The sequence below is a fragment of the Abramis brama genome (assembly GCF_963993115.1).
Source record: "Abramis brama genome assembly, chromosome: 17".
Taxonomy (NCBI): domain Eukaryota; kingdom Metazoa; phylum Chordata; class Actinopteri; order Cypriniformes; family Leuciscidae; genus Abramis; species Abramis brama.
The window spans coordinates 7,482,840-7,509,069 of record NC_139979.1 but is presented as its reverse complement, the minus strand read 5'-3'; the positions used below and the strand labels follow the sequence as shown (position 1 = coordinate 7,509,069).

The 26,230-nt window shown below is 36.9% G+C and overlaps 1 protein-coding gene across 3 annotated transcripts; it reads right to left on the bottom strand.

Moving 5' to 3' along the window:
- Positions 1-1,693: 1,693 nt before the first annotated feature.
- On the bottom strand, positions 1,694-25,793 carry thbs3a (thrombospondin 3a; the record flags this gene model as incomplete). Of its 3 annotated transcripts, none has more annotated exons than XM_084089137.1 (23): positions 1,694-2,293; positions 2,465-2,604; positions 7,007-7,179; positions 7,266-7,462; positions 7,540-7,588; positions 9,452-9,630; positions 9,712-9,914; positions 10,755-10,807; positions 11,665-11,783; positions 11,872-12,031; positions 13,452-13,559; positions 15,978-16,088; positions 16,760-16,912; positions 17,005-17,079; positions 18,235-18,375; positions 18,557-18,705; positions 20,118-20,169; positions 20,270-20,352; positions 20,449-20,475; positions 20,582-20,684; positions 21,470-21,723; positions 22,702-22,908; positions 25,652-25,793. In XM_084089137.1, the coding sequence occupies 22 exons, from the start codon at positions 22,811-22,813 to the stop codon at positions 2,232-2,234; spliced, it is 2,703 nt and encodes a 900-aa protein (XP_083945263.1). In that variant the 3' UTR covers positions 1,694-2,231. The 3 variants fall into 3 exon arrangements, with proteins under 3 accessions (XP_083945263.1, XP_083945262.1, XP_083945261.1); XM_084089136.1 differs by lacking the exon at positions 25,652-25,793 and adding an exon at positions 25,119-25,152; XM_084089135.1 differs by lacking the exon at positions 25,652-25,793 and adding an exon at positions 24,062-24,449.
- Positions 25,794-26,230: the final 437 nt, after the last annotated feature.

Genomic DNA, 26,230 nt, shown 5'->3' with positions numbered 1-26,230 from the left:
CGCGTACGCCAGGAATACTTGGAACGGTTTCGCTTTCGCGCTGTTAAACCTAAAAAGCAAAAGAAAACAAATTAAATTTATATTTAACTTACTTATAATACTTAAATATTTGAGCTGTCATTATATATTAAAATAACTAACCTAACTGAATAACTAAAATAACTGAATAAGGCACTCAAACGGAACATTAAACTTATTCCAAATCTGCGTCAATTTAATTGGCCTATAACTTTTCCGACACACAAGACATCCTGTGATCGTTTTATTATTATCGTAAAGGTTTTACATGTTGATAGAAGTTAATAAGAACATTACTGATGGGAGTGTGTGGGGATAAGACGAAAAAAAACTCTGGTGGGAATCATGAAGCTCAGTAGCCTACCTTATATTCAGTGTTTCACGAGATATTAAAGATAATGCAAACAAAGTTTGGCTTTAGGGCCTCAGATCTCAGGTGCTCCAAAACCCACATGCCGCATGGTCCCTCCCTACTAAATGAAAAATACGTTTACCATGTTTTTCTAACAAGCAGAAAACTTCATTCAAAAACAACATTTTGATTGTTTCAAACTGTTCTATGTAAGATAGTAAATAAATGTGTATTTGTGTTAATTGTGTAGTTCTGCGGAGAAGCATCTGAACTGAAGCCTTGTAGAGTGTGTTTGAGGTCCTGCGGTCTGGCAGGTGTGGGATGCTGTGCACTGTTGTTCAATCTCCCGCCAATATTGCACTCGTCCCGGCCTCCCTGACCACGAGGAACACGCGACTCCCCGCTGGAATCTCCCGCCACAACAACAGCTTATGAACTGCTCGACCACTAGGGCGGCGCCAGACTGCAGGTGTATCTTCAACACTAGTGAGAGTATATGGCTGCTTCCGAAATCGCATACTTCCCTACTATATAGTGGGCAAAAAACGGTATGTGACAAAAGAAGTAAGCCCAAACTCACAGTAGTCATAAAAGAGTAGTCAAAAAGTACCCGGATGACCTACTTCTTCCAGCGAGATTCTGAAGTGTGCATACAATGGACACTTTACCATCCCATGAGGCCACGGGAGAGGATTATGAATGGCAGTGAAGCAACGTAACTGACGCTGGTAGGCCACATGATAATGACAGCATGGCGAATGTTGTATGTCCAGATTACATTCATACTATATAGAACATGATTGTGAAGTAATTACTTATTTAAAATAAGTACCTACTCAAGTATGCAATTTCAGAAACAGCCTATGACAGTGGCTATGTATGAATGGAATACTAACTTACTGCTTGCTTACTGAATGTTGTGCAGCATGCACTGTATACTGTGTACTCATTTTGCATTGCATTGTGGGATACAGTATTCTACACAGTGTGCTCTGATGCGTACTGCACAATAAAGCAAGTGCTTTCAGATAATTCTGGTGTTTATGCATACATAAAATTAATGTATTATACATACTATGTACTGCACAAAAAGTAAGAGTATACAAGCATTCTATTCTGAACATAGTGTGCTTAGATTTCTTTTGAGTTTATATAAAATAATTCTTAATAAAAAACATTATAAAATATATAGGAAAATATAAAATGATACATAAATATATTAAAATATGTATGATTTAATTTCCAATAAATGTAATGTTTTTTATATATATAAATATATATATTTATATATTTAAATTTTTACTTGAAGCATTCATAGTAGATATGACATTTTCCCCCACAATGGCTAAGATGGTTTTATTTTAATTGATGTTAAATTAATATATTTCCATACATATGCTTGAGTGTGGAAAGAGAGCTTATCTCTTATTCATCATTAATGAAATACAGAACAGGAGGATTGGGATTGACGCATTAAACTGTCACTTTTGGCATTTTTAAAATTGACTGTTGTCATTATATTATAGAACAAAAGTACTGTCGGGTATTTATTGTGTTCTAGAAAATACACCGTATCCCTTTATTTTAAGACATATTGTTAATGCATACACACTCTAATGAACCCTTTCAAACATACACTCTCATACTCACATTATACGGCTCCGCAACAACAAAAACACGCAAAAGGTAAAATAAAAGTCTTTCCTCTCCTTTCATTCAGTCTCCTCAACCGGAGTAACACAGACGCTGGGTAAATCTCTCATCTGTCCTGGTTGTTTGGCCCCTCGTACACAGGAGTTCAGTGGCCCCACACTGGGTTTCAGGGGGTCGAGAGAGAGAGACGGAGGGCGTCTCACTCCTCTCACACCTTTATGTGCATTAGAACCTGTTTACGGTGTGTACTGAAGTCCTCTGGAACAGTATCTGGAAAAGAAATGTTTAATCTGGTTATTGTTTTATTCTTCTGTTGTAATGCTGGGTTTTGTCAATAAACAATTTTTATACAGAATTTGCAGATTTCTTGGAGACTTTGAGCGTTGGATTTGGGGGTCCAGGGATCATGATTTAAATATCAAAGAGTGGATTAATCTTTACCATTACAGCGGTAGCGCAGATTGGACCAAATGATGTTCTCTTGAGAGAAGCAGAACACGCCCAGGCGGCCTCCTCTCATGGAGGTGTCAATCACAACATTGGAGTCAGCCACCATCTCTGTGCCTTCATACAGCTTCACCCTGCAACAGGAGCACACACACGCATGAAAGTCACTGTCAAATACTACTGTGCAGGACTACTACTGGATCCAGATCTAATAAACGACAGCAAAATTGTTTAACGTACAAAAGGGAGCAAAATATCCTTAAGATCAAAAATATAAAATATCATAAATAGACAAATTAAGTTTTGCAAGTGTAGAAATTGTGTGTGTATATATATATATATTATATATCTATAATATAAATGTATATTTGTTAATACATTAGATATATTATAATACTATTATTAAATAATATATAGATAATATACCATATTATTATATATTGTGTTTTCAAAATATATTAAATAATATATATATATATATATTTGTTAAAACATTACATATAATATTTTATAAATCTTATAATAATATTATTATATCTAATATATAGAGATAATATACCATATTATTATATATTATGCCTGCTTTCTATATATATATATATCATCATTATCTTTTTTATTTAATGCCATGTCAGCAATCAGAGCTATCTTCATGGCAAAAATTCAATTCCAAAAACACAAATATCATATAAATACAATAAAAACAGAACAAAGATAACCAGCAAGTCATATTATACAATATCTTTTTTTAAGTTAACATGATAAAAAATCCAAAACCTTTTCAGGTATAATCTCATTAAAAATATCCTTAACTGAAATAACTTCATAAAAAAGCATTCTACTTGTGTTAAGTCCAGGACAATCTAATAAAATATGTTTGACAGTTAAAGGAATCCTACAAAACATACATAATGTTGGGACTTCACCTTTAAGTAAAAAAGCATGGGTCAAACTTGTGTGACCTATACGACATCTGGTGTAGACCACCTGATCAAGTCTAGTTTTAAAATTGAGAAAAGTACTGGTTTTAATTTCCGCAGCAGTTGCATACAACTTATTATTTTTGCACATATGCCACTCTTCTTGCCACTTATTTAAAATATAGCTGATAATAATAATTGGTCTGATATCTGAGGGAGGATATACACTCACCTAAAGGATTATTAGGAACACCATACTAATACTGTGTTTGACCCCCTTTCGCCTTCAGAACTGCCTTAATTCTACGTGGCATTGATTCAACAAGGCGCTGAAAGCATTCTTTAGAAATGTTGGCCCATATTGATAGGATAGCATCTTGCAGTTGATGGAGATTTGTGGGATGCACATCCAGGGCACGAAGCTCCCGTTCCACCACATCCCAAAGATGCTCTATTGGGTTGAGATCTGGTGACTGTGGGGGCCATTTTAGTACAGTGAACTCATTGTCATGTTCAAGAAACCAATTTGAAATGATTTGAGCTTTGTGACATGGTGCATTATCCTGCTGGAAGTAGCCATCAGAGGATGGGTACATGGGGGTCATAAAGGGATGGACATGGTCAGAAACAATGCTCAGGTAGGCCGTGGCATTTAAACGATGCCCAATTGGCACTAAGGGGCCTAAAGTGTGCCAAGAAAACATCCCCCACACCATTACACCACCAGCACCAGCCTGCACAGTGGTAACAAGGCATGATGGATCCATGTTCTCATTCGGTTTACGCCAAATTCTGACTCTACCATCTGAATGTCTCAACAGAAATCGAGACTCATCAGACCAGGCAACATTTTTCCAGTCTTCAACTGTCCAATTTTGGTGAGCTCGTGCAAATTGTAGCCTCTTTTTCCTATTTGTAGTGGAGATGAGTGGTACCCGGTGGGGTCTTCTGCTGTTGTAGCCCATCCGCCTCAAGGTTGTGCGTGTTGTGGCTTCACAAATGCTTTGCTGCATACCTCGGTTGTAACGAGTGGTTATTTCAGTCAAAGTTGCTCTTCTATCAGCTTGAATCAGTCGTCCCATTCTCCTCTGACCTCTAGCATCAACAAGGTATTTTCGCCCACAGGACTGCCGCATACTGGATGTTTTTCCCTTTTCACACCATTCTTTGTAAACCCTAGAAATGGTTGTGCGTGAAAATCCCAGTAACTGAGCAGATTGTGAAATACTCAGACCGGCCCGTCTGGCACCAACAACCATGCCACGCTCAAAATTGCTTAAATCACCTTTCTTTCCCATTCTGACATTCAGTTTGGAGTTCAGGAGATTGTCTTGACCAGGACCACACCCCTAAATGCATTGAAGCAACTGCCATGTGATTGGTTGATTAGATAATTGCATTAATGAGAAATTGAACAGGTGTTCCTAATAATCCTTTAGGTGAGTGTATATATATATTTATGCACACACACATTTTATTTTGAATGCATTATATATAATAATATAATTTTTATCTAATGTATTCAAAATATATATTAAATAATATATACATTTAATAATTAAAATGTATAAAATATTACAAAATATTTGGATTTTATGAGTATTATTCTAAGTAAAATGACCAACTAACAAATTCATTTGCACCCAAGTACTTTAGTCTTGTTGGACGCACAAACTTTTACATCAACAACAAAAGAAACATTTTGTCCTCCCACTTAAAAACCCATTTATTTTGCAATCCCAACTTATACGGTTGCATTTTATAATTTGCATTTAGCATCGCCGACCCAATTTTGAGAACCGTTGTTCTAGAATATTTGATCTGAATGAAGCAGAGAGCTGTTTTATGCCACTACTAAACTCCACCTGCTCGACCTCTAATTACCTGATAATAAATGAGATCTGATTTGATTTAGCAGCAGGCCGGACTTAAATTGCATTATGTATGAGCAGAGAACGGTTGCAGCACAATTCAGCGTGAGTGTGTGTGTGTGTGTGTGCGTACTGAAGTCCAGTGCTTTATTCACTCCTCTCACTGAATACAAAGCAGGTGTGTTTATGTGTGTGTGTTTGAAAAGGCCCTTACAAAGCCTCAGCTACACATTGTCTCACACAAATGTGCATACACGTGTACGTACACACACACACACTGAGCTCCTCACAGTTCTCTCTCTTCTTGTAGATATTTATGCAAACTAGAATCTTGGGAATGTTCTAAAAAGTTCAATAATCATGCAGACTCAAAGTTTAAAAGCTTCAGAACTGTTTAACTATGAAATGAGAATTTATTTTAGGCAATTTCTGTTATGACATTGCTGGAGTTTATGCGTTGTTTCTTTGGCATGAGCATCTGATTTACAACACAATGCCAAGAAATTACTCAGAACAGGAAATCATACACAATACATGTTTAACTGTCCTCTGCGGTCCGTTCTCATTCTTTCTTTAACGGCCCGTCCACTACAGTAGTTTCCGTTGGATCTGCATATGAACAGGCACCAAGAAAATTCTTGCCAAGGATTTCATTGGCATGGCAACCACAACAATGGGCGGCCAGGGGGCCCAACCACTCAGCAGAGTCTCAGGGGTGTGAGGAGGGCAAGAGGAGGGGGCAATTGTGAAGAAATTTTAAGGATAACGAGTCATAGCACCCCCACCCCCCCTCCCCAGTATACCAGCACAAGGTTCTAGCAGCTGCCGCTCGCACCAGTGCAGTCAATGACCCAATCTGGTATTGCGCCCTCCTGTGACAACAAACGGGACTCCGACGGGACAATCGGACAGAAAAAAAAGTTGCTTCACCAAGGACAAATGTCTTATTATTACTCTTCATAAAGGAATATACAAGGTAAATAATATAATTTAAAATTTAACAATAACATTTTTGGCATGCAGAAGTCAATTAAAATACTTTCAATTACCTACTCAGTTTGAAAAAACTAAGATTTTTTTATTTATTTTTTTTACAGTAATGTACAGTTTAGGGTCGATTTTGGGTTTTTTGAAAAGTCTCTTATGCTGATTTGCTCACTAAGGCTGCATTTATTTACAAAAATACAGTAATATTGTGAAATATTACAACCTGTGTTATTTTAGTAACATTGAGATACTAACATATTTTTGAGTTGGTTTTTATTTTTGTATCTTCCATTTTCATTTAATTTTAGTTATTTTTATTCATTTTTTGTGTTTTTGACAATTTTATTCATTTTTATGCCTATATAGTTTTATTTATTTTTATTTCACTTTTAGTTATTTTTGTAAATGAAAATGAAAAATGTTTCCTTGGCAACAAGCTGAAATAAAAAAAGTTTTTAGTTTTTAGTTAAGTATAATAACCCTGATTACAACTTAAAATAATAGTTTTTTTATATATATTTTAAAATGTAATTTATTCCTGAGACAAAGCTGAATTTTCAGCATCATTACTCCAGTCTTCAGTGTCACATGATCCTTCAGTAATCATTCGAATATGCTGATTTGCTGCTCAAGAAACATTTCTTATTATTATCAATATTGAAAACAGTTGTGCTGCTTCATATTTTTGTGGAAAACGTGAAAAAAAAAATTATGCTGAATTCTTTGATGAATAGAAAGTTTATTTAAGAAGATCTCACCTGATGTAGCCGACCTGTGGCCGGTGGCTGAGCTGCCAGCGGTACGAGGTTTTATCTTGCCAGCCGACATTACGTGGGTCTTTCCACAGCAGTTTCACCTCTCCATCCGTATCCCCCGCGTGCCACAGAGCGTTACGAAGAAATTCACCGGGGCCTGTACGAGACTTCACTGCCTACACAAACACAAGAGGTCTTACTCCACAAGAGGTCATATGCCAATATATTTCAATGAAACTACACAATTAAGTAACATTCGTACCTTGAGCTGCATGCCCGGTTCAGCCATGGCCCTGAATGGGACCGACTGCCAGTAGGTCTGTTCGGTTTGCTTCCACATCACCACATAGAAACTAGACGAATCCTGATAGCCGAAGATGAAGCCGGCGTAGTCGTCATCAGTCACCGTGTTAACGTGAAAAGTTCCCTCGAAGTCCACACCGTTAAACGCTGTGTAACCTGTGGAGAAGTGATTTAGAGTTTAAGTTTGAGTGTCTGCTGGGCGTTTAGCTCTTGAAATCTGAAACCGGACTCACCCACTGCCAAGCCCGGGTCGCTGTTCATGGTTTGAACAATCTCCATACCCTGAAACCCAAATTCATCTTTATTAATACAAGCAGTTCGCAAAGTACAGAAAATTACAGACTTCATCTTTAAATAATATCAATGACATGATGGATGCCCAAAAAAGTTGACTTGTGTCAATGAGATCAACAGGATTCTAATGATGTCAGAAGTAGGGGTGCTGAAGCACCACCTGTTTTCACAGGTTTACAAATGGGTTTTTATAAAGAAATCAATACATTTTAAATCAGTTAACCTTTATTAAGGAATTTAACTGTAAATTGTAAGTAGGCTACAAATCTTTTGTCTTTTTAAAATGTTTTACTTTCTCAAAATGGGACTATTATTTCATTCCTCTTGGACCTTGATTGACACACACCAGGGAGAGAAATTAACAAGTGACATGGTAAGAACCCATACTCGGAATTCGTCCTCTGCATTTAACCCATACAAGTTAGTGCACACACATTAGGAGTAGTGAGTAGTGAACACACACACACACTCAGAGCAAATTCAATCAAAATGAACAAAAATGCGCCCAATATTAAGAATGAGTTCCTGATTTTTGTACTATATAGTTAAGCAATAGGCTATCACACAAGCAAGAGTGCTGTTTTTCCCCGAAAAACATATTGCAAATGTGATGTTGATATTATAAAACAGTTAAATAATCAAGAACTTTAAAGCTGCAGTCCGTAGTTTTTCCTCTTTGTCGCCGTCTCTGTTCGAATTCTGCAATTGCAGTTATTCGCGGAATTATAAACTTTATGTGGGTTGTGCCTCGGCGCGGATAAAATCCAATGTTTTGAGGAGAATGTACGGCTGTCAGTCACAGCGCCGGTGTGGATACTGGCATTCGCAATCACAGATTCAACTTTTTGGAAGTATGACCAACATAAGAATTTTCACCGGAAAATGTTGTCTGAACAAGTAACATCCACTTTTGTTCTGACCAATTAAGGGGAAAAAAGCATTGCAGTAAATCGCGCTGAATAAATCTATCGATCGCTTATCATATCATGTCAAACCGTGCAAATTATACTTAGTTCTCAAATTGTTAATGTTAACAACATGATTATTGCGTGACTACATTTAATGCCCTTCCGATATCTATCCTTGTTTTCGCATGAGCCCGGTTGCAGTCTCTTTTTTTCTGTAGCCACTCCGAAGTCTGAAGTCTTTTGCATTTTACAACGGGTGAATCTCCAGTTGTCACTGGTGATTGTCATTTGAACCTTTCTGGATCCGCCATCAAATTGATAAGTTTAATTATATCAAGTGTGAGAAAAGGCTTAAAATCTCCACCTCCAACATCCTCACACTCAATATAGCCTCTACTAGCCGAGACTCCTTCTTTATGTGTACAGATGTGACGTAATGACGCAAAGACATGCTCGAATTTCCCGTGGAAATCCACCAGTACCACTGGAATTCAAAACATTATTACAAGCTTACCGTTTTGAATCGAGCTAAGGCAAGCAGATAGTTTTGAACACAAAAATTTATTTGGGATAATTTTTAACCCAAAAAAGTTACGGACTGCAGATTTAAGTAAATAACTTACATTTTTGCTCCTTCAACGAAAATAGTTCCAAACAAAGCGCCGTGCAGGCTATTGCCTGCAAAAATACCTCAATAGCCCCTTTTTTGAAATAGTGTATTACAAATGCATTCCTTGTTGCATTACAATTGCAATCATGTTCTGTCAAAAATTTACTGTATGCTCCATCTATTAAACAAGCTTTCTCGGGGATTGTTTGTTATGCTTATGGCGTTGACATGTTTTATATTATTTCTTTATATACTATTTCTTTACCCACATTCCCTACCTTTCAACCCCCCCCAACCCAAAACATCTTCCCGCGCCCCTGCATGATGCTTTACCTGATTAAGCACCACCCAGTTTGGGTCGATCTGAGCGTCACCCTCAGGGTCTAGAATGACCGTCTGATAGGCTCTGAAATCCGTAAGAGTGACTTCAGCACTTTCTGGACACACGTCAATCACATCCAGTACAGCATCATTGTCAAAGTCATTCTCACACACGTCACCAACTCCATTACCTAAATGACAAGAAAGAAAAGAATTAGGCGAGTCATTAATAAGGAAGATTATTTACCATCAGTGGATATGAACGCTCTTACTGTCCGAGTCTTTCTGGTTGGGGTTGGAAATGAGTCTGCAGTTATCAGGTCCGACGCCGTTGATGGCATAATTGTCCGGGATCCCGTCGTTATCGTCGTCTTCGTCACAGTCATCTCCGATGCCGTCGTTATCCGAGTCAAGTTGAGAGCTGTTTGGAATGTCGGGGCAGTTATCTCGAGTGTCCTGGTGTCCGTCTCCATCACTGAAAACACACAACATTCAACATTATGAGCTGAACTGAAATTGTTTGAGGTGATAATAACTGGTATAAGCAACGAGAACACAAGGGCTACGTTCACACTGTCATTCCAGATCAGATTATTTGTATCTCCGATTGAAATATGATTGAATGATTAATGATTGATTAAATGATTGAATGTCCACACTGTGATCCAATTTGTGTGTGCTGTGGCACTCTTTCATTTTCCAGAATATTTGTATTGGTTTCTATGCCAGTGGAGTTGCATTGGTAGGCATACGCCAAAAAGCATCAACATCAACATGGAGGGGGTTGCAATGATGAGTAGCCACGGCACTGGACTATTATGTCTAATGAAGCAATGGCAGCTTTATTCCATGCTGCCATCTCCATGTGTGTGGATGCATCCTCCCACTCGTGTGGTAACCAAACTTGATGAAGGGATGTGGCTGTCAAACTTCAGAATGCGTGCTGGCACATTCACTACCTGTTCTGCATCAATGTCTGATGTATTTACCTTTTACATGCTGTGAGAAAGCGACATGTGACAACTCAAACAGCTAAGCAAAATCCAATCAGAGCAGTCAGACTTTTTGATTTAAATAGGATTTCAAGCCACATATGAATGAAGTCTGAAACAGATTTCTAAAAATCTGATTTCATGTGATTTTTTTTTTGCTGTTTACTCTTGCATAATATGATTGGATATGCACAAAAATTTAATTCGGACTGACAGTCTGAATGAAGTTTAGATGGCAGCAATCTTCCCATATACAGGTTAGTGAGTGAAAGGATAGTCTGCCAATTGTGGGATTTATATATTTAAGTTGTGCGTGTACTCACGTGTCTTGGTTGGTGTCACAAACATCCCCGACCAAGTCATTGTCTACATCTGTCTGCAATAGTATGAACTGAGTTTATTATTCATACATTTAATTTGAGAGAAAAAAAAGTATATAAAATAGACCATTCACTGCAAAAGCAAAATCTTGCTGTTTTTTAATTACTCAAATTATTTGTTAAAGAGATATTTCACCCAAATTGTTTTATTCTGTCATCATTTACTAATGCCATTCCAAATAGGATTATTAGCGTTAAACAAAACTAAACTTATTAAAAATATTTACGTTAACTGAAATCAAGCTGAAACAAAATAAAATATAAATATTAAATGCAAAACTAAATGAAAATGAACTGAAATTAAACAACTAACTGTATTAAGTTGAAACTAATGTTTCAACTTTAGTTGTACTAAAGTGACTAAAATTTAAATTGATTTAATTGATTAAAATTTAAATAGAATTAAAAATAAAAATAAATTAAACCTAAATAGTAATATAAAAAATTTAATAAAAATAAACAATTTTTTTTTAATAAAAGTTCATTCAAAATATTAATAAAAGCTATCGTAGTATATAAATAATACTTAAATAGCAATAGATTCAAACCTGTATGACTTTCTTTTGTGGAACACAAATACAAAAATATACACTGGTTAAAGGCTTCAAGCTTCAAAATGACTAAAAAGCACCATAAGGTATCATAAAAGTGTTCTGAGTCTATGCGATAGCTTTGTATGAGGAACAAACCAAAATTTAATTCCCTCCATTGTAGCTCTCAAATCAAATGGGGGCTTTAAATATGTCCTTTTTTTATTTTTCCATAGAAGAAAGTCACACAACTTCTTTTCGACACTGCATCAACTTACAATGAAAGTGTGAAGTTTGATATAAAGTAAGATGTGATGCAGTACCTGCATGGGGTTGCTGATCTCAGGACAGCTGTCACATGCATCACCCACTCCGTCTCTGTCCCGGTCTGTTTGCATTGGGTTCGGCACTTTGGGACAGTTATCCAGTACATTCTGGATTCCTGCAAAACATCCACACACAAACATACACAAAGGATGATGTTGTTGGGACACAAAGTGGAGCAATTCATCAAGTTGAACAGTCTTTACCATCCCCATCGATGTCTTCATCGCAAGCGTCTCCCTCTCCGTTATTGTCAGTATCTTTCTGGTCGATGTTGGGAACGGTGGGACAGTTATCACACGTGTCACCGAATGAATCGGTGTCAGAGTTCTGCTGATCTTTATTGGACACCAACCGACAGTTATCCTGAAACATACACATTCATTCATAGAGAGACATAAATAAATAAAAATCACCCCTCACACAAATCAAATGCAGTGTTATTTTAGTATAACTGATACACTGATTTTCAGTTTTCAGTTTACGTTTAAGTAATTTTGTTATGTGCTTTTGTCATTTTTATTTTTTTCAACTTCAAGATTTTCATTAAAGTGCCCCTATTTTTCTTTTTTCAGATATTACCTTTCATGTAGTGTGTTATTTATGTGTTTGTGAATTTAAAAGGTCTGCAAAGTTATAAAGATCAAAGTGCACAACAAATAAAGTTACTGTCTCCTAAAAGAAAGAACTGATTTTGAACCGCCTGAAACGAGTCGTCAGCAATTCCAGTCTCACTTCATGTTACATATACCTACATAGCAACGTAACAAATTTGCATAATGCCAGCCTATGGTCTTCATTGGCTGCCTGTGAACAACGTCTCCTTTGACCCGCCCTCAAACACTGTAGTTGTAGCTGAGGCCTGGAAGAGTTTGGTTCGTGTTGTCGACATGTTGAGAAGATTCTGTTTTCAGCGCTGCAAATCTACTTCACATGCACTTCGAAAGGATGAGGACTCATGAATGGAATTGATATGGAAAAACTGACGCCATTGTTACTGAGACTTTGTTTAATAGCTAAAGTAACAAAGCTCAAAGCTTATTGCGAATTATTTGATGGGAGGCGCTACAAAGTTTTGTTCATTCATCAACTGAAAACAGCATAGACTAAAAGATCGATTCTTGGGATTTAAGAATTGATAATGGTTCATAAAAATGAGAACAGATTAAAATCGAGAAATTTATATTTTTAAGCCTGTGTGATAGGCTTACATCTATTTTTAGAAATTTAAAATTTTATATTTTAGAAAACTGAATAGGGTCAATAGTCTGGAAACACAAATATTTTTCCTTACCCTGATTTCTTTTTTCCATACTTTTCCAGACCTGAAAATTGCTCAAATCATATTCCATACTTTTCCAAACTGCGTAGGAACCCTGTTCGTCTAATTGTGTATCAAGCGCTGAGGAAGCCTCCGACGCTAAAATTCAGATATGGTAATAGGCGTTTCGTTTCCCACATGCACTGTATGCGGTAGACCAATCACAACAGACTGAGCCATCTGACCAATCAGAGCAGAGAAGGCTCTCGGAAAGGAAGGATTTAGAGAGACTGAATCTTCAAACTAACCATTTTCAGACTTCAGAGAAACTAGGTGAAGTGAAATCTATATTATGAGAAAATTAAAGTGTTTTTTGATCTTGGATGCATGTAAACCTATTGTAGGAAACCTCAAAAACAAAATGAGGAATTTTTAAAATAGCATTATAGGGGCAGTTTAACAAAAATTATTTTAGTTAGTTTTAGTTAACATTAACAACACTGGTCGGATGGGACACAAACACACCTCTACATTCTTTATTCCGTCTCCATCGGCATCCTCATCACACTGGTCTCCGATCCCATCGTTATCTGCATCTTCCTGACCAGAGTTGGGTGTGAACACGCAGTTGTCCTGAAAAACACAGAATGTGAAAAACCCTAGCACAACACTTCAAGCTGGAACTGAATAAAATCCTGCTTTCAGACATACTGAATCTAAGAGAGTTCATGGGAGAAGTTCCGGGACAGCAAACTACGGTGAATCTGTCATATAAAAGTCCAAACAAACCCAAAAACAAACTTGGTTTCTGCAAACACATTACCTCATCTAGGATGAATAGCTTAATTTACTTGAAAGGTACAAGACGTGTGAACAATTGCACTTGAACTGGAAATATTTAAGTCTATAAACCATCAGAATAAATAGAACAATATGGTTTCCCAACAATACTTATAACGAATATCAATTCAGTAGGGGTGTAACGACACGTATTCGTATTGAACTGTTCGGTACGAGGCTTTCGGTTCGATACGCATTACAAACCGAACGATTCGTTGGACCATTTTTCCTGTTGGTGCGAACAAAGGTTTGTTAGCAGTCGTGACCATCACAACGTTGCCCAACATCAACTGGCAAACGTAATGAAAGCTGAACGAAACTGCGCTACTCATTTGTGCTTAAAGGACCGTTTATAAGTTTGGACCAATGTCAGTGCAGCGTGAGCCGATCTTGATCAAGCGACACTGTTACTACACAGCGCTAAGAGATCCAGTAAAGAAAGCATTTGAATTCGCCACAGAAGTAATAACATTGCTGCGGTATCTAGTGAGAAGCATTCAAGTTTCTCCGTTTTAACCGTAGATCTCTATTACATCAAACAGCGCTGACGTGGAAACCAGGAGAAACATTGTGCCATGAATGAACTACAAAGTCTCCAAATCAGCAACATTCACCATGGATTTAATGTAGTAACACTAACTGTAGCCATGGAAGTTTGGCAGGAATAGTAAAATGCTTTCAAGTACGTCACACATCTTTTTCTAGCACTTCAAGCTCAAATATGATCATATTTAAATGTTATTTTTAATGTGATGACCAAAACATTATTTGTTCATCCTTCAAAGATTACCCCATTTATAAAACTAAAAGTTTCAAGATGTAGGAAAACTCACTTATTTAAAGGTCCCGTTCTTCGTGATCCCATGTTTCAAACTTTAGTTAGTGTGTAATGTTGTTGTTAGAGTATAAATAATATCTGTAAAATTATAAAGCTCAAAGTTCAATGCCAAGCGAGATATTTTATTTAACAGAAGTCGCCTACATCGAATGGCCCGTTTGGACTACATCCCTCTACTTCCTTCTTTAATGAGGTCAGTAGAACCGTTTTTTGACTAACCTCCGCCCACAGGAATGCTCCCTCAACTCTACCGAAATTCGTTTATGTACTTGCGCACTTCTTATAACTTACTGTGTTTACTCAGAAGTAAAACTGACGCTTCATCTTTTGTGTGATGTACAATAAACTTTATTAAATCTAACTCATCAGTATATGTTTGATCATCATTCGGACCTGGTCTGAAACAGCAGACTTGTAGGCTATTAATAAATAATGGATACATACAAGCAGATGACAAATACGTTATAATAACCGTAATTAAACCACTAAACTATACCTGTTTCATCTCTATACAGCACTCTGACTCTGTAGGCATTATTGTCCGACTTGAAATGAACACCGTTACTGAGAGTTTCTGATATTATCATCATTCCGTGAGATGAAATTGTCCTGAGAGACTGAGCGCGAGCTCATGAAGCTCCGCCCCCTGGGTCGTCCAGCAGCAGCTTATTTGCATTTAAAGGGAACACACTAAAACAGCGTGTTTTTCTGAGCCCCAAAAAATGACAATTTAAACATGCTGTAAAAAATGATCTGTGGGGTATTTTGAGCTGAAACTTCACATACACACTCTGGGGACATCAGAGACTTATTTTACATCTTGTGAAAAGGGGCATAATACGGGACCTTTAAAAATAAAAAAGACGTTACATTACCATTGTAACCAGTAGGTGGCTGCCATTTCCACTCCCAAATATTTATTTTTAATCGTTTTGCTTTTGAATTATTATTTCAACATTATGAATAAAAATGTTGCCCTAAAATGTTAATCTGGAGCCTTGCAAATGTAAAATAAAACTGCACATTGTAATTTCTGTAAGTTAAGTCTATTTATTACAGTAATACAGTAATAAAGTCAAAATGGGGAAAATGTGAATAACTGCGCTGCAAGCTGATTTAAGGCGTGCCCCTAAATTTTCTGCTTGTGCGCCTAAAAATCACCATGTGCGGCTTTTTAAAAATCAAGGAAATTTCTCTGGCATATCTTTCTTTTTACTGTATTGAAAACGTACCAAACCGTGACACCACTGTGACGTTTCGAACCGAACCTAAATTTTGTGAACCGTTACACCCCTACAATTCATTGAATGTTTATACAACATCGGTGTGTGCAGGGAGAAGGATTGTGGGTAAAATAATTGTGAGATTCATACCTGTTTGCAGTGCTTGTTGTTGTCCATGCAGGGCAAGGAGCGATCCGGATAACCATCAATATCTGTGTCCTTCCCACAAGTGTGACCATTACCAGCCCATCCAACATTACACTAAGAGAATCATACAGAAGTTTATCAGAAAACTTTGACAGTCATGATGCATTTAAGATACAATATGACACATGTAAATCTGAGTTTTTGTCCTAACCAGCCATGATAAAGTGACAAGGCATTTAAAAAGGTTCTTGCAGTGATGCCATAGAAGAACCATTTTTATTACACCTAAGAACCTTTCAGTAACCATTTTGTTCTTGAGTAAAGAACTTTCACTACTATACTTTTTCTACTATAAAGAACCTTTTGTGTAAAAGGAGAGAGAAAGGTTCCATGGATATTGAAGGTTCTTAATGGAATCATAGATACCAATAAAGAACCTTTATTTACTGCATTGTGCTAGATAGCCCCACAATTAAAAAAAAATGTAGGGTGGGTTCTTGTTTAATCCACTGATTGTTGATTGGATGAAGGCAGATATGAATGCAAGCTTTCAGTTGTTTATAAGAAAGGGGCATTGTTTAAGAGGACTAAATGATTGGAGAAGTTCGGTATGCATCACCAGAGAGGTCATTTTGATTACAAATGCGTGGATGAATCATTCACAATAGCAGCATCAAATAATAAAGTGAATTTCCATTTCATGCTGACTTTAAGTTTCAAATTCTTTCTGACTGGATGTGAGTTGTCTTTCAAATCTTACTACAGGTAACTGAGTGTACACATACAGCACAGGTGACGTCCCCGTTCCGCTGAATGATGCAGTGAGCATTAGTGTCACAGGGGTTGAAACTGAGCGAAGCACACGATTTCCGAGGGAAACATCCAGCTGTCTGATTCCCAACATATCCAACTTTGCACTGACCACATCGATATGATCCCTGAGAGAAGGGAAAGAAGTTTAAAAAACATAAACATACACTGTGTGTGATTTCAGAGAAAATGTCTGGGAGTTTTCATGTCTCATACTCACAATGGTGTTGATGCAGATGGAGTTGGGTGTGCAGGCGTTGACCAAATCAAGACATTCATCGATGTCAGAGCATTCCTGAAATTAATTCATTGCAAAAAGATATTTGTCGCCACTTGCTTTGATATCGTGCTATCTGATGCAATGACATCGGGCATTTTTAAGTGTAAATTCTTTTTAAGGTCAATGTACCTGCAGGTGACTCTTAGCATATTCCATATCGACATTCAAATGAGTCAAAATTACAACCAAATTATTTTACCTTTATTCTAAAAAGTTTGCCATTTTTGAGACTTCCGCTGCTTTCATCCTCTTAAATCTGTAGCCAAAATAATTAATTATACAGACTACCGTTCAAAAGTTTCAGGTAGAAATGCTTTTTTTTTTTATAAGAAATAATACTCAGTAATATTCAGCAAGGATGCATTATATTGATCAAAAGTGACAGCAAATACATTTATAATGTTACAAAATATTTATATTTCAAATAAATTATGTTCTGAACTTTCTATTTATCAAAGCTGAAAAAAATTATCAAAGATTATTAGAATATTAGAATGATTTCTGAAGGATCATGTGACACTGAAGACTGCAGTAATGATGCTGAAAATTCAGCTTTGCCATCATTGGAATAAATTACATTTTAAAATATATTCAAATACAAAACATTTATTTTAAATAAATGCAATACAGGGTTCCCGCGGGGCATTAAAAAGTCTTAAAAGTTTGAACTTGAGTTCGCAACTTGACTCTTATGTACGTCTTTTTTACACAGAATGGCAGAACGAGTGAATGAGAGGCACTGAATAAAATGCACATTCACTCTGACAATAGATGGCGCTTATGAAACCAGAAATCAGCCGTTACCTCAGTAACCCTGTAAACAAAGCAGGCTGCACTACTTTTGGTTTTTGAAAGGTATTTACATGTCATTTGGCATGTTATTTGATCAGTCACATTACTTCCAGTTATGCATGTTTGAACATGCATAACATGATCTGTTACATGTTTTAAGATGTTACAAGTTGTCATGCGTTTACTATTTTTATAGTATACCGAGTTGTGTACTATTTTCATATTACAAATGATACAAATACATATAATACAAAGTTTGTTTTTTATTTTTTCAGGTCTTAAAAACTCTTAAATTTGATTTTAAAAAATGTGCAGCACAATATTATTTCACAATATTACTGTTTTTACTTTATCTTTAATCAAATAAATGCACTGTACCTGGCGGTAACTCTTAGCATATTCCACACCGACTCCAGAGAGAGGTGGACCCCATAGCCCGGGCGGGCAGGACTCACAGGTAAAACCTTTTGCTGTGTTGACACATGCGCTTGGTGTATAACACGGCTGAGCCACTGCACACTGATGGAGAGAGAAATGCTAATCATTCAAATGATCTAAATATAAATCAGCTTTATGATTAAAAAACAAAGGCATGTTTATTTGAGATGCTTGGAACATGGACATAAACACTCACAGTGGATTCTGGACCAAGACTTATCATTACTCAAAGATAAAACCAGCGCTAAGTGCCTTCACCCACCTCATCTATATCCTTACAGTGTGTGCCGTTCCCGGTCATTCCCTCCGGACAGGGGCCACAACTGTACCCTGGGAAATCAAACGTCTCTATGCAGCCCACGCCCTTAAAGCAAGGACTGGGCTGACAGCGTGAACGTGGTTCATGAAATCCTTCAAACCAAAGAGATGAATTATCAAAACCAGATAGTTGAAAATGAGCTCCAGAAATCTAATATCATATGAATAATACAAACATAAATGAAAGCCCTTCCTGTTTGTGAGCGGATAGTTTTAGGACATAATGGAATACTACCAGACTGCTTTCTGCACACTATACACTGCATGCTTCCTACTATTAAAAAGTAGTAGTATGTGGAAAAAGTATACATTTTGCAGCGATAAACTTTTCAAACTTGACCTCATCGTGTTTTTAATCCAATTTTGTGTAAAGGTGTCTTGGCTGTTCAACCAAATGATGAGTAAAAAATAAGAAAATCACAGCAGTCAATTGCATTGCATTATGGTATACGTTATTTGCTGTGTGCTGCATTATATTCTTGCGGGGTTCGGGAGGGACTATCAGTTTGCCTGAAAAATGGCAGATAAGTTCCGATAATTTTCTCCAGCGCTGCTACTTGCACTTCTCGCTTTTATTCTAAACTATTTGCCATTTCTTTAACAATCCCGCTGCTGTCATCCTCTCAAATTTGTAGACAAAAACATTATTATTAATTATATACATTTTATTTACCTTTTCACTGATTTATCATTATGTATTGTCACACACACAAAATGTTTTGTTGTTTTTTTAATAAAATATTTAACGCTTCAGTAAAAAAAAAGAAAAATGATATTATATATATATATATATATATATATATATATATATATATATATATATATATATATATATATATATATATACACACTACTACTACTATTCAAAAGTTTTTTGTTTTTTTTTACGTCAGATTTTTTTAAAGAAAGTAATAATATTATTCAGGAATGACACATTAAAGTGATCAAAAGTATTATCACTGTTTCCACAAAAATATAAAACAGCACAACTGTTTTCAACACTGATAAGAAGAAATATTTTTGAGCAGCAAATCATCATATTAAACTAATTTCAGAAGGATCATGTGACACTGGAGTAATGATTCTGAAAATTCACCTTTGCATGACAGGAATAAATTAAAATTTAAAATAAATTAAAATAGAAAACAGTCGTTTTAAATTGTAATAATATTTCACAATATTACTGTATTTACTGTTTTAAAAACAATTATCAACCCCAACCTTTTAAAAGATAGTGTTTTCACTCACTCTCCAATCACATGTAATAAATAGTTTGTATAATAAAATAAATCTATTAATGTTGTCAGGAATTATTCAGTATGTACAACAGTGTGTCAACTGTGGTTCTGGTTATCACTCTCTTTCTTAACTCAACTGCGTATGAACAACTTTATGTACAGGTAGCGCTTCTAACAGGACTGATGACTGTGTGCTGCAGTCTGACTCTGAACGCAGACCATATTAAGCTCTGTCAGGTTGGCTTGATCTTGATGTTTGCAACTCACCACACATCTGGCACTCCAGAATAGCGTTCCTAACAAGAGACATTTCTTTCACCTAAATAGTACAAAAAAATGTAATTAAACATGTTAAAACTATTAATTAAAAAAAATATTAATTAATTCCCTTACATATACACACTCACTCACTCACTCACCTGTTCTCTGATGTCCTCTCTCAGCTCTCCCAAAATCTGATTAAAGATGACCAGCTGGCCAATCAGAGCTTTAGTGTGGTCACCTGTACAAAAAATAATGCAATATCTTCAAATTAAATAAATAAAAGCCAACAAGTCGCATATTATGACTTCACCGATGTCCTGAGATGTCAACTCACCTAAAATAGAATTAACTTCACCGTTCACTGAAAAACAAATTTTAAGCAAAAAACTATCAGACAAAGATTTCGCAAGCAATCAAAAAGCTACATATTCAAGCCCTTGTGCAGTCTTGTGTTGATGTTGGCTAACCTATGTTATATGAAGAGGCGTCTCCCTGAAAGGGGCAGTCGGTGAGAGCTCCAGCCTGGGCAACAGTGCCACCTAGTGCCAGTTTAAGGGACTCCACTGAGCCCTGGAAGACAAACCTGTTAGTTGCAAGAGCTCCTCTGGTTTCTGTACGTTCATCCTTTGATCATAGTATTTTATATAATATCAGTTTGGATATCATATATTATCATATCTGGATTTCAGGTCTTACCCAATCATAATGTCTAATCTTTCCTTTCATTAAAAATTAAAGGAATAGTTTACACAACAATGAAAACTCATTATTAAAAAAAAAAACAAGTTAAATCAGTCATTATTTACTTCTAAACCTTAGATCTAAACCTGAATGCTGTTATTTTTCTGTGATACACAAAATGACAACTTTTGGAGAATAACCGTATACAAAATGGGAACTACACAAAAAAAAAAAAAAGTCAGAACTAGTGCTGTAAAATAGATTAATCTCGATTAATCGCATCTAACATAAAGGTTTTTGTGTTTATATAACATATGTGTGCATATACTGTATATTATCATATGTATTATATATGTATGTATTAGAATGATTTCTGAAGGATCATGTGACTGACGACTGGAGTAATGATGCTGAAAATTCAGCTTTGCAATCACAGAAATACATTACATTTTAAAATATATTAAAATAGAAAACATTTATTTTAAATTAAAATAATTTCTCACACAATTTTACTGTTTTTCCCCAAAATAAATGCAGCCTTAGTAATAAGCATAAGAGACTTCTTTCAAAAACATTACAATTCCATACATTTGAGCGGAAGTGTATATGCAGCTGTTGTGTGAAGACATTATCAAGACATCATCTGATCAAGGTCATATTGTGTTGGATCTCACCTGCATACGAACGTATGCCTTGTGGCCATTACGAATCTCCACCAGCTCGCTGTCTCTGGGCAAAGCGACCAATGGGGGCAGCCGCTGTGCGGAGTCAGCCAGACGGCAGTTCACATACAGCTCCAGGTTCAGGTACTCTCTGCGCAGGCCACCGACACGTAGAATAACAGACTGAGGCCGTCCGTCTGCCACATTAGGTGTCTGCAGGTTTACTGTGTGCAGCTTCCCATCTTCACGAACATACCGGACCAGAACTAAAACAAACAAACCTTTTAGAGATGTTCTGAGCTGATACCACATTCATAACCCTGTAATGCTACATATTTATGAGTGAAACAGGATATTCAATGAAAAAAAATGAAGGGCGGGACTTGTTTTTATCCATCAAGAATTGATTGGATGGTGAAAAGTGGGCATTCCATACCAAAATGGAGCGAAATCTCCAGGGGGGCAATCATTCGGAAAACATTGAAGCTTCCCCGGGCGCCGCCATTGATTAGCAGACCATCACCTGCTGTTAGCATTCCATTGACTCCCATTCATTTTGGCGTCACTTTGACAGTGAATAACTTTACATCTGAGGCGTTTAAAGACTAGGCGTTCTAAAGAAACACGACAAAAAGGCTCCATTACCTTGTATCTTACGTTATGGCCCCGTAGAAGCCTAAAAGGCTAACAATTGCGTCATAACCACGTGACTCTCTGTCGCACAGTAGAGAGATTACCGTATAGACGGGAGGAGAAGCTCGCGGGCAATCGGGGGGACGTGGAGGCAAAATGACAAAATAATTAATCAGAATACTTAGCAAAAGTTTCTCCTGCTCCTAGCTCATGGACACCTCCTACTCACGCTCTCCGTCTCTGCAAGTTTCGGAAAGGAATGATTCAGATTTCTCTTGGCACAGCTACTAGAAGACAGACGGGTTGCTCACGTCACATCTACGTCGTCAAGTTCAGTTTGAGTCTGCGCAGTAATTGACTTCACTTTCTAATTCTAATTGACTTCACTTTTCTCCGTTGAATCCAATGGGGTCGCTGTGTCCATTTCTTTTACTGTCTATGGAAATCTCAATGCAGGTTTGTTGAAACAAGCAACCTGCTATTTGGCTGTTAGTCAACATTATACAACAGCCGATGCAGTGATGTCAGCGGAAAAGTAAAGTTGTTTCAGAGAAAAAGCAAGTTGATTATGATTATGATTTAATGATAAAAATGGGTCATCGCTGCATTACCTTTGTTAATTTTGCTCATGATGGCAACCTCCAGGTATTTCTTGTTATCCTGCTTGTTGTAGAGGCCCAGCAGAACTCCACCCAGTTTAGGAGGCAGACGAAACGTGGACATCACATACACATCACTGAGAGTCTTTAGTGCTAAAGAGACCTTCTCCACTGCGGCCACAGTCTGCTTCACATCCTCCAAACTCAACACGTCTATCACTGAGAGAGAAAAAACAGAGACAGGGAGAATTAAAGGAACAGGCAATTAATAACCTCATGTTGGAGTTGTTCCAAACCCGTATATATGTTTTTTTCCCCCATGAAACAGAAGATTTTTTGCAATGTTGTACAATGACAAATCATAATGACCACAGCTGTTTTTTTCCTAGCAAGCTTTTCATATTCTATTTGAAATCTTTTCTCAGCATAATTTATAGAGTTGGCAGGGTTACTTTAAAAATGTATTCAGTTACAGTTACAAATTACTTCATAAAAAAGTATTCAGAGATGTATTCCAAGCACCACAATATGAAAGTAATGTAATCTGATTACTTTTGGGTTCCTTCAAGGTCACATATGTAAATAAATTCAAGTAGGCTAAAAAGCAATGTTAAATTATCTATAATTAATATAACATATTATAGATACAATTATTTCTATTTACCATCTGATGTAATTATTCTTAATTGTTCCCATTCAGCACCTCCCAATCTTTCGTCGTAATTGTTCTTAAGTTATTTGGCTGGTTAAATAAAGGTAAAATAAAGGTCAAAGGTTAAAAGTCAGCGAGTTGAACTCGAGAACTGAACAGACCTGTTTGTGAATGAATCATTCAGAATGGGTTTGTGAAATGGGTCAACTAATTGAAAAAAAAATCTGACTCGAAAATAAGTTTTGAATCGAATCCCATATGAACGAGTCATGGGCATCATCATTTTTATAATGCTTTTGCGTCATTTTTGAAAGCTCTTGCTACTATTCCTTATACATTGACATTGTATGGCCTATTATTCTATTTTTCCTTTTGTGCTCCACAGAGGAAAGTAAGTCATGCAGGTTTGGCAGAACATGAGAGTGAGTAAATGATGAATTGTCTACTATATTTTCTGAGAGAAATTGCACTCTGTCTCCTCTAAATCTCCTCATGCCCAGTGACTCTTTTTCTATCAGAGTTCTATCTCTTTTTCACAGTTCTTTTAACTGGACCATGAAGAACACGTTTAACTTTTTGGAGTGAATACGGATTAAAGACTTTAAAAGAAACATATGCATATAAAAGAAAGACAAAACATTAACTGGTAACTAACTACCTGAGAGAAGTCAGTATAACTGATTAAGTAAAAAAAAAAAAAAAAAAAGTCAGAATAATTACCCGGCACGTCTTGTTTCTGTGCGCTCTCTGCGTACCGGACGAACATCAACACGAAGAGACTGACCCAAAATGTCATGTTTACAAAATAATACAAGCAAAAAAGTGATGCAGGGAATATATCAGAAACAGATCCGTCAACGATGCATTGAAACACGAAATATTTCCACGGGAACAAACCTGCGCTGTGCCGCAGAGAGAGTGTGTGTGTGTGTGTGTGTGTGTATGTGTGTGTGTGAGTGAGAGAGAGAGAGAGAGAGAGAGAGAGAGAGAGAGAGAGAGAGAGAGAGAGAGAGAGAGAGAGAGAGAGAGAGAGAGAGTTGCGTTCACAGACTGAGCTGATCTGAGTGAGAACTGAATCCGCCCTCTTCTTCATCATCATACAATACATTATTCCTCTGTAAAACACACACGCATTGATTGCACGCGTATACTCTGGGGTTGTTGTTCACACAGGTTGCGTTCAGCGTTCATAAATAGAGGACCGTAGAAGTCTCGAGACAGCTTTTGAAAGTTTTTAACTGTTTCAAGGCTGTTTTGACGCTGCGCAACTGCCATGGACATGTGGTTGATTCTGGAGAACAGGAAAACCGTTAAAAAGTTGCACAAACTAAGTCGGTATCGGTCATTTTCAATTGGTTGAGGGTCCTCGCCCTCAACAATAGCCTATAAATAAATAGCCTAACAGTTAAGTTACTGTTCTCGTGATACACTCGAAATATGTAGAATCTAAAGAAAATAATAATGTTCTTGACGTTCTCATCGTGCTGTTGTTATAATTACAAGTAGCTACGCGCGTGACATCCGTTTGCTAGCGCCTGTTTAGCGTCAAGTAAAGATATGTGTTCAGGAGTTCACTCAGGTAGACTTTTATGGTAACTGAAAACGTGTTGATGTACTTGTCAAGGCCCCAATGCCACATTTAAAAATTTTTTTTTTTTTTTTTTTTTCCAGAAGCCATTAGCTAGTATATAATTTGTATCGTGACCTCACATTGACCCTCAAAAGATTCTGCGATAAAAACTAAAGACAGTTGGGCAAAAAAAACACAAAAGCTTACCCTTAAAGGGATAGTTCATCCTAAAATGAAAATGTTGTCATCATTTACTCATCCTCATGTTGTTCCAACCCTGTATGAATTGCTTTCTTCAGCTGAACACAAAAGAAGATATTTTGAAGAATGTCCGTAACCAGACAGTTGACAAAAACCATTGACTTCCATAGTAGGAAAAAAATACTATGTCAATGGGTGCCGTCAACTTTCTGGTTACTGACATTCTTCAAAATATCTTCTTTTGTGTTCAGCTGAAGAAAGAAATTCATACAGGTTTGAAACAACTTGAGCAACATTTTCATTTTTGGGCAAACTAAATTATTTTAAATGACAAGAACAAATGCAAACACTGGCTTTGGACATCTATTCTTGCTCAAACTCATAATTCCAGTGTCAGCCTTTGATTTTGCACCAATCTGCAAGCAAACAAAATTTAATGTCATAAAGAAAGCAAAAGCTGTTGACATTTTAAAGCGGAGCAGCATGAGGACTGTTCAGTCTCGACAGTCTGTCCTGGGGTGATGTTTATTTTTCATTACCTTGGAGTTTCCTTAGAAACAGCTTTTAACAGCAGGTGTCAGGGGAACAGTTCTGTCATACTTGAGCTTTACTGGACCCTGCAAGCAGAAAAAATTGTTCAGCTTTTTGTACTACGCACCATCCGAAAGTGCTTTAAATGATGGGACTTGTTAAACAGCCCTCTTCCCAGAAAGGAAAATATGAGTGGAGTAAAATTTTCACAATGGAGTCATGAATCTAACTTTTACACCCTGAACAAAACCAGAACCAGTTTGGTCCATGACACATAGTTTCAGAGCATAACCCCACCCACCGCTTCCCCGTCTCAATCCCTGTGTGGAAAATGAGCACAATCCAAATGCATTTTTCCTTCTCAAACAGAAATTCTTTCCCAGATGATTTTTGTTGAGGTCATTGAACGCTGTCGTGCGGCTTCGGGGAGCTCCTGATTGCTCTGGATCTAGTGGTGCGGAGGGGGTTCACTATGTTTCCACACACAAATACAAGGAAACAAACCCAGGAATGAACAGGAGCCAGAGAGAGATTCCAGTCTGGTGCTGTAACACACAGCTGTGTCTCCCCAGGGCACAAATTCACAG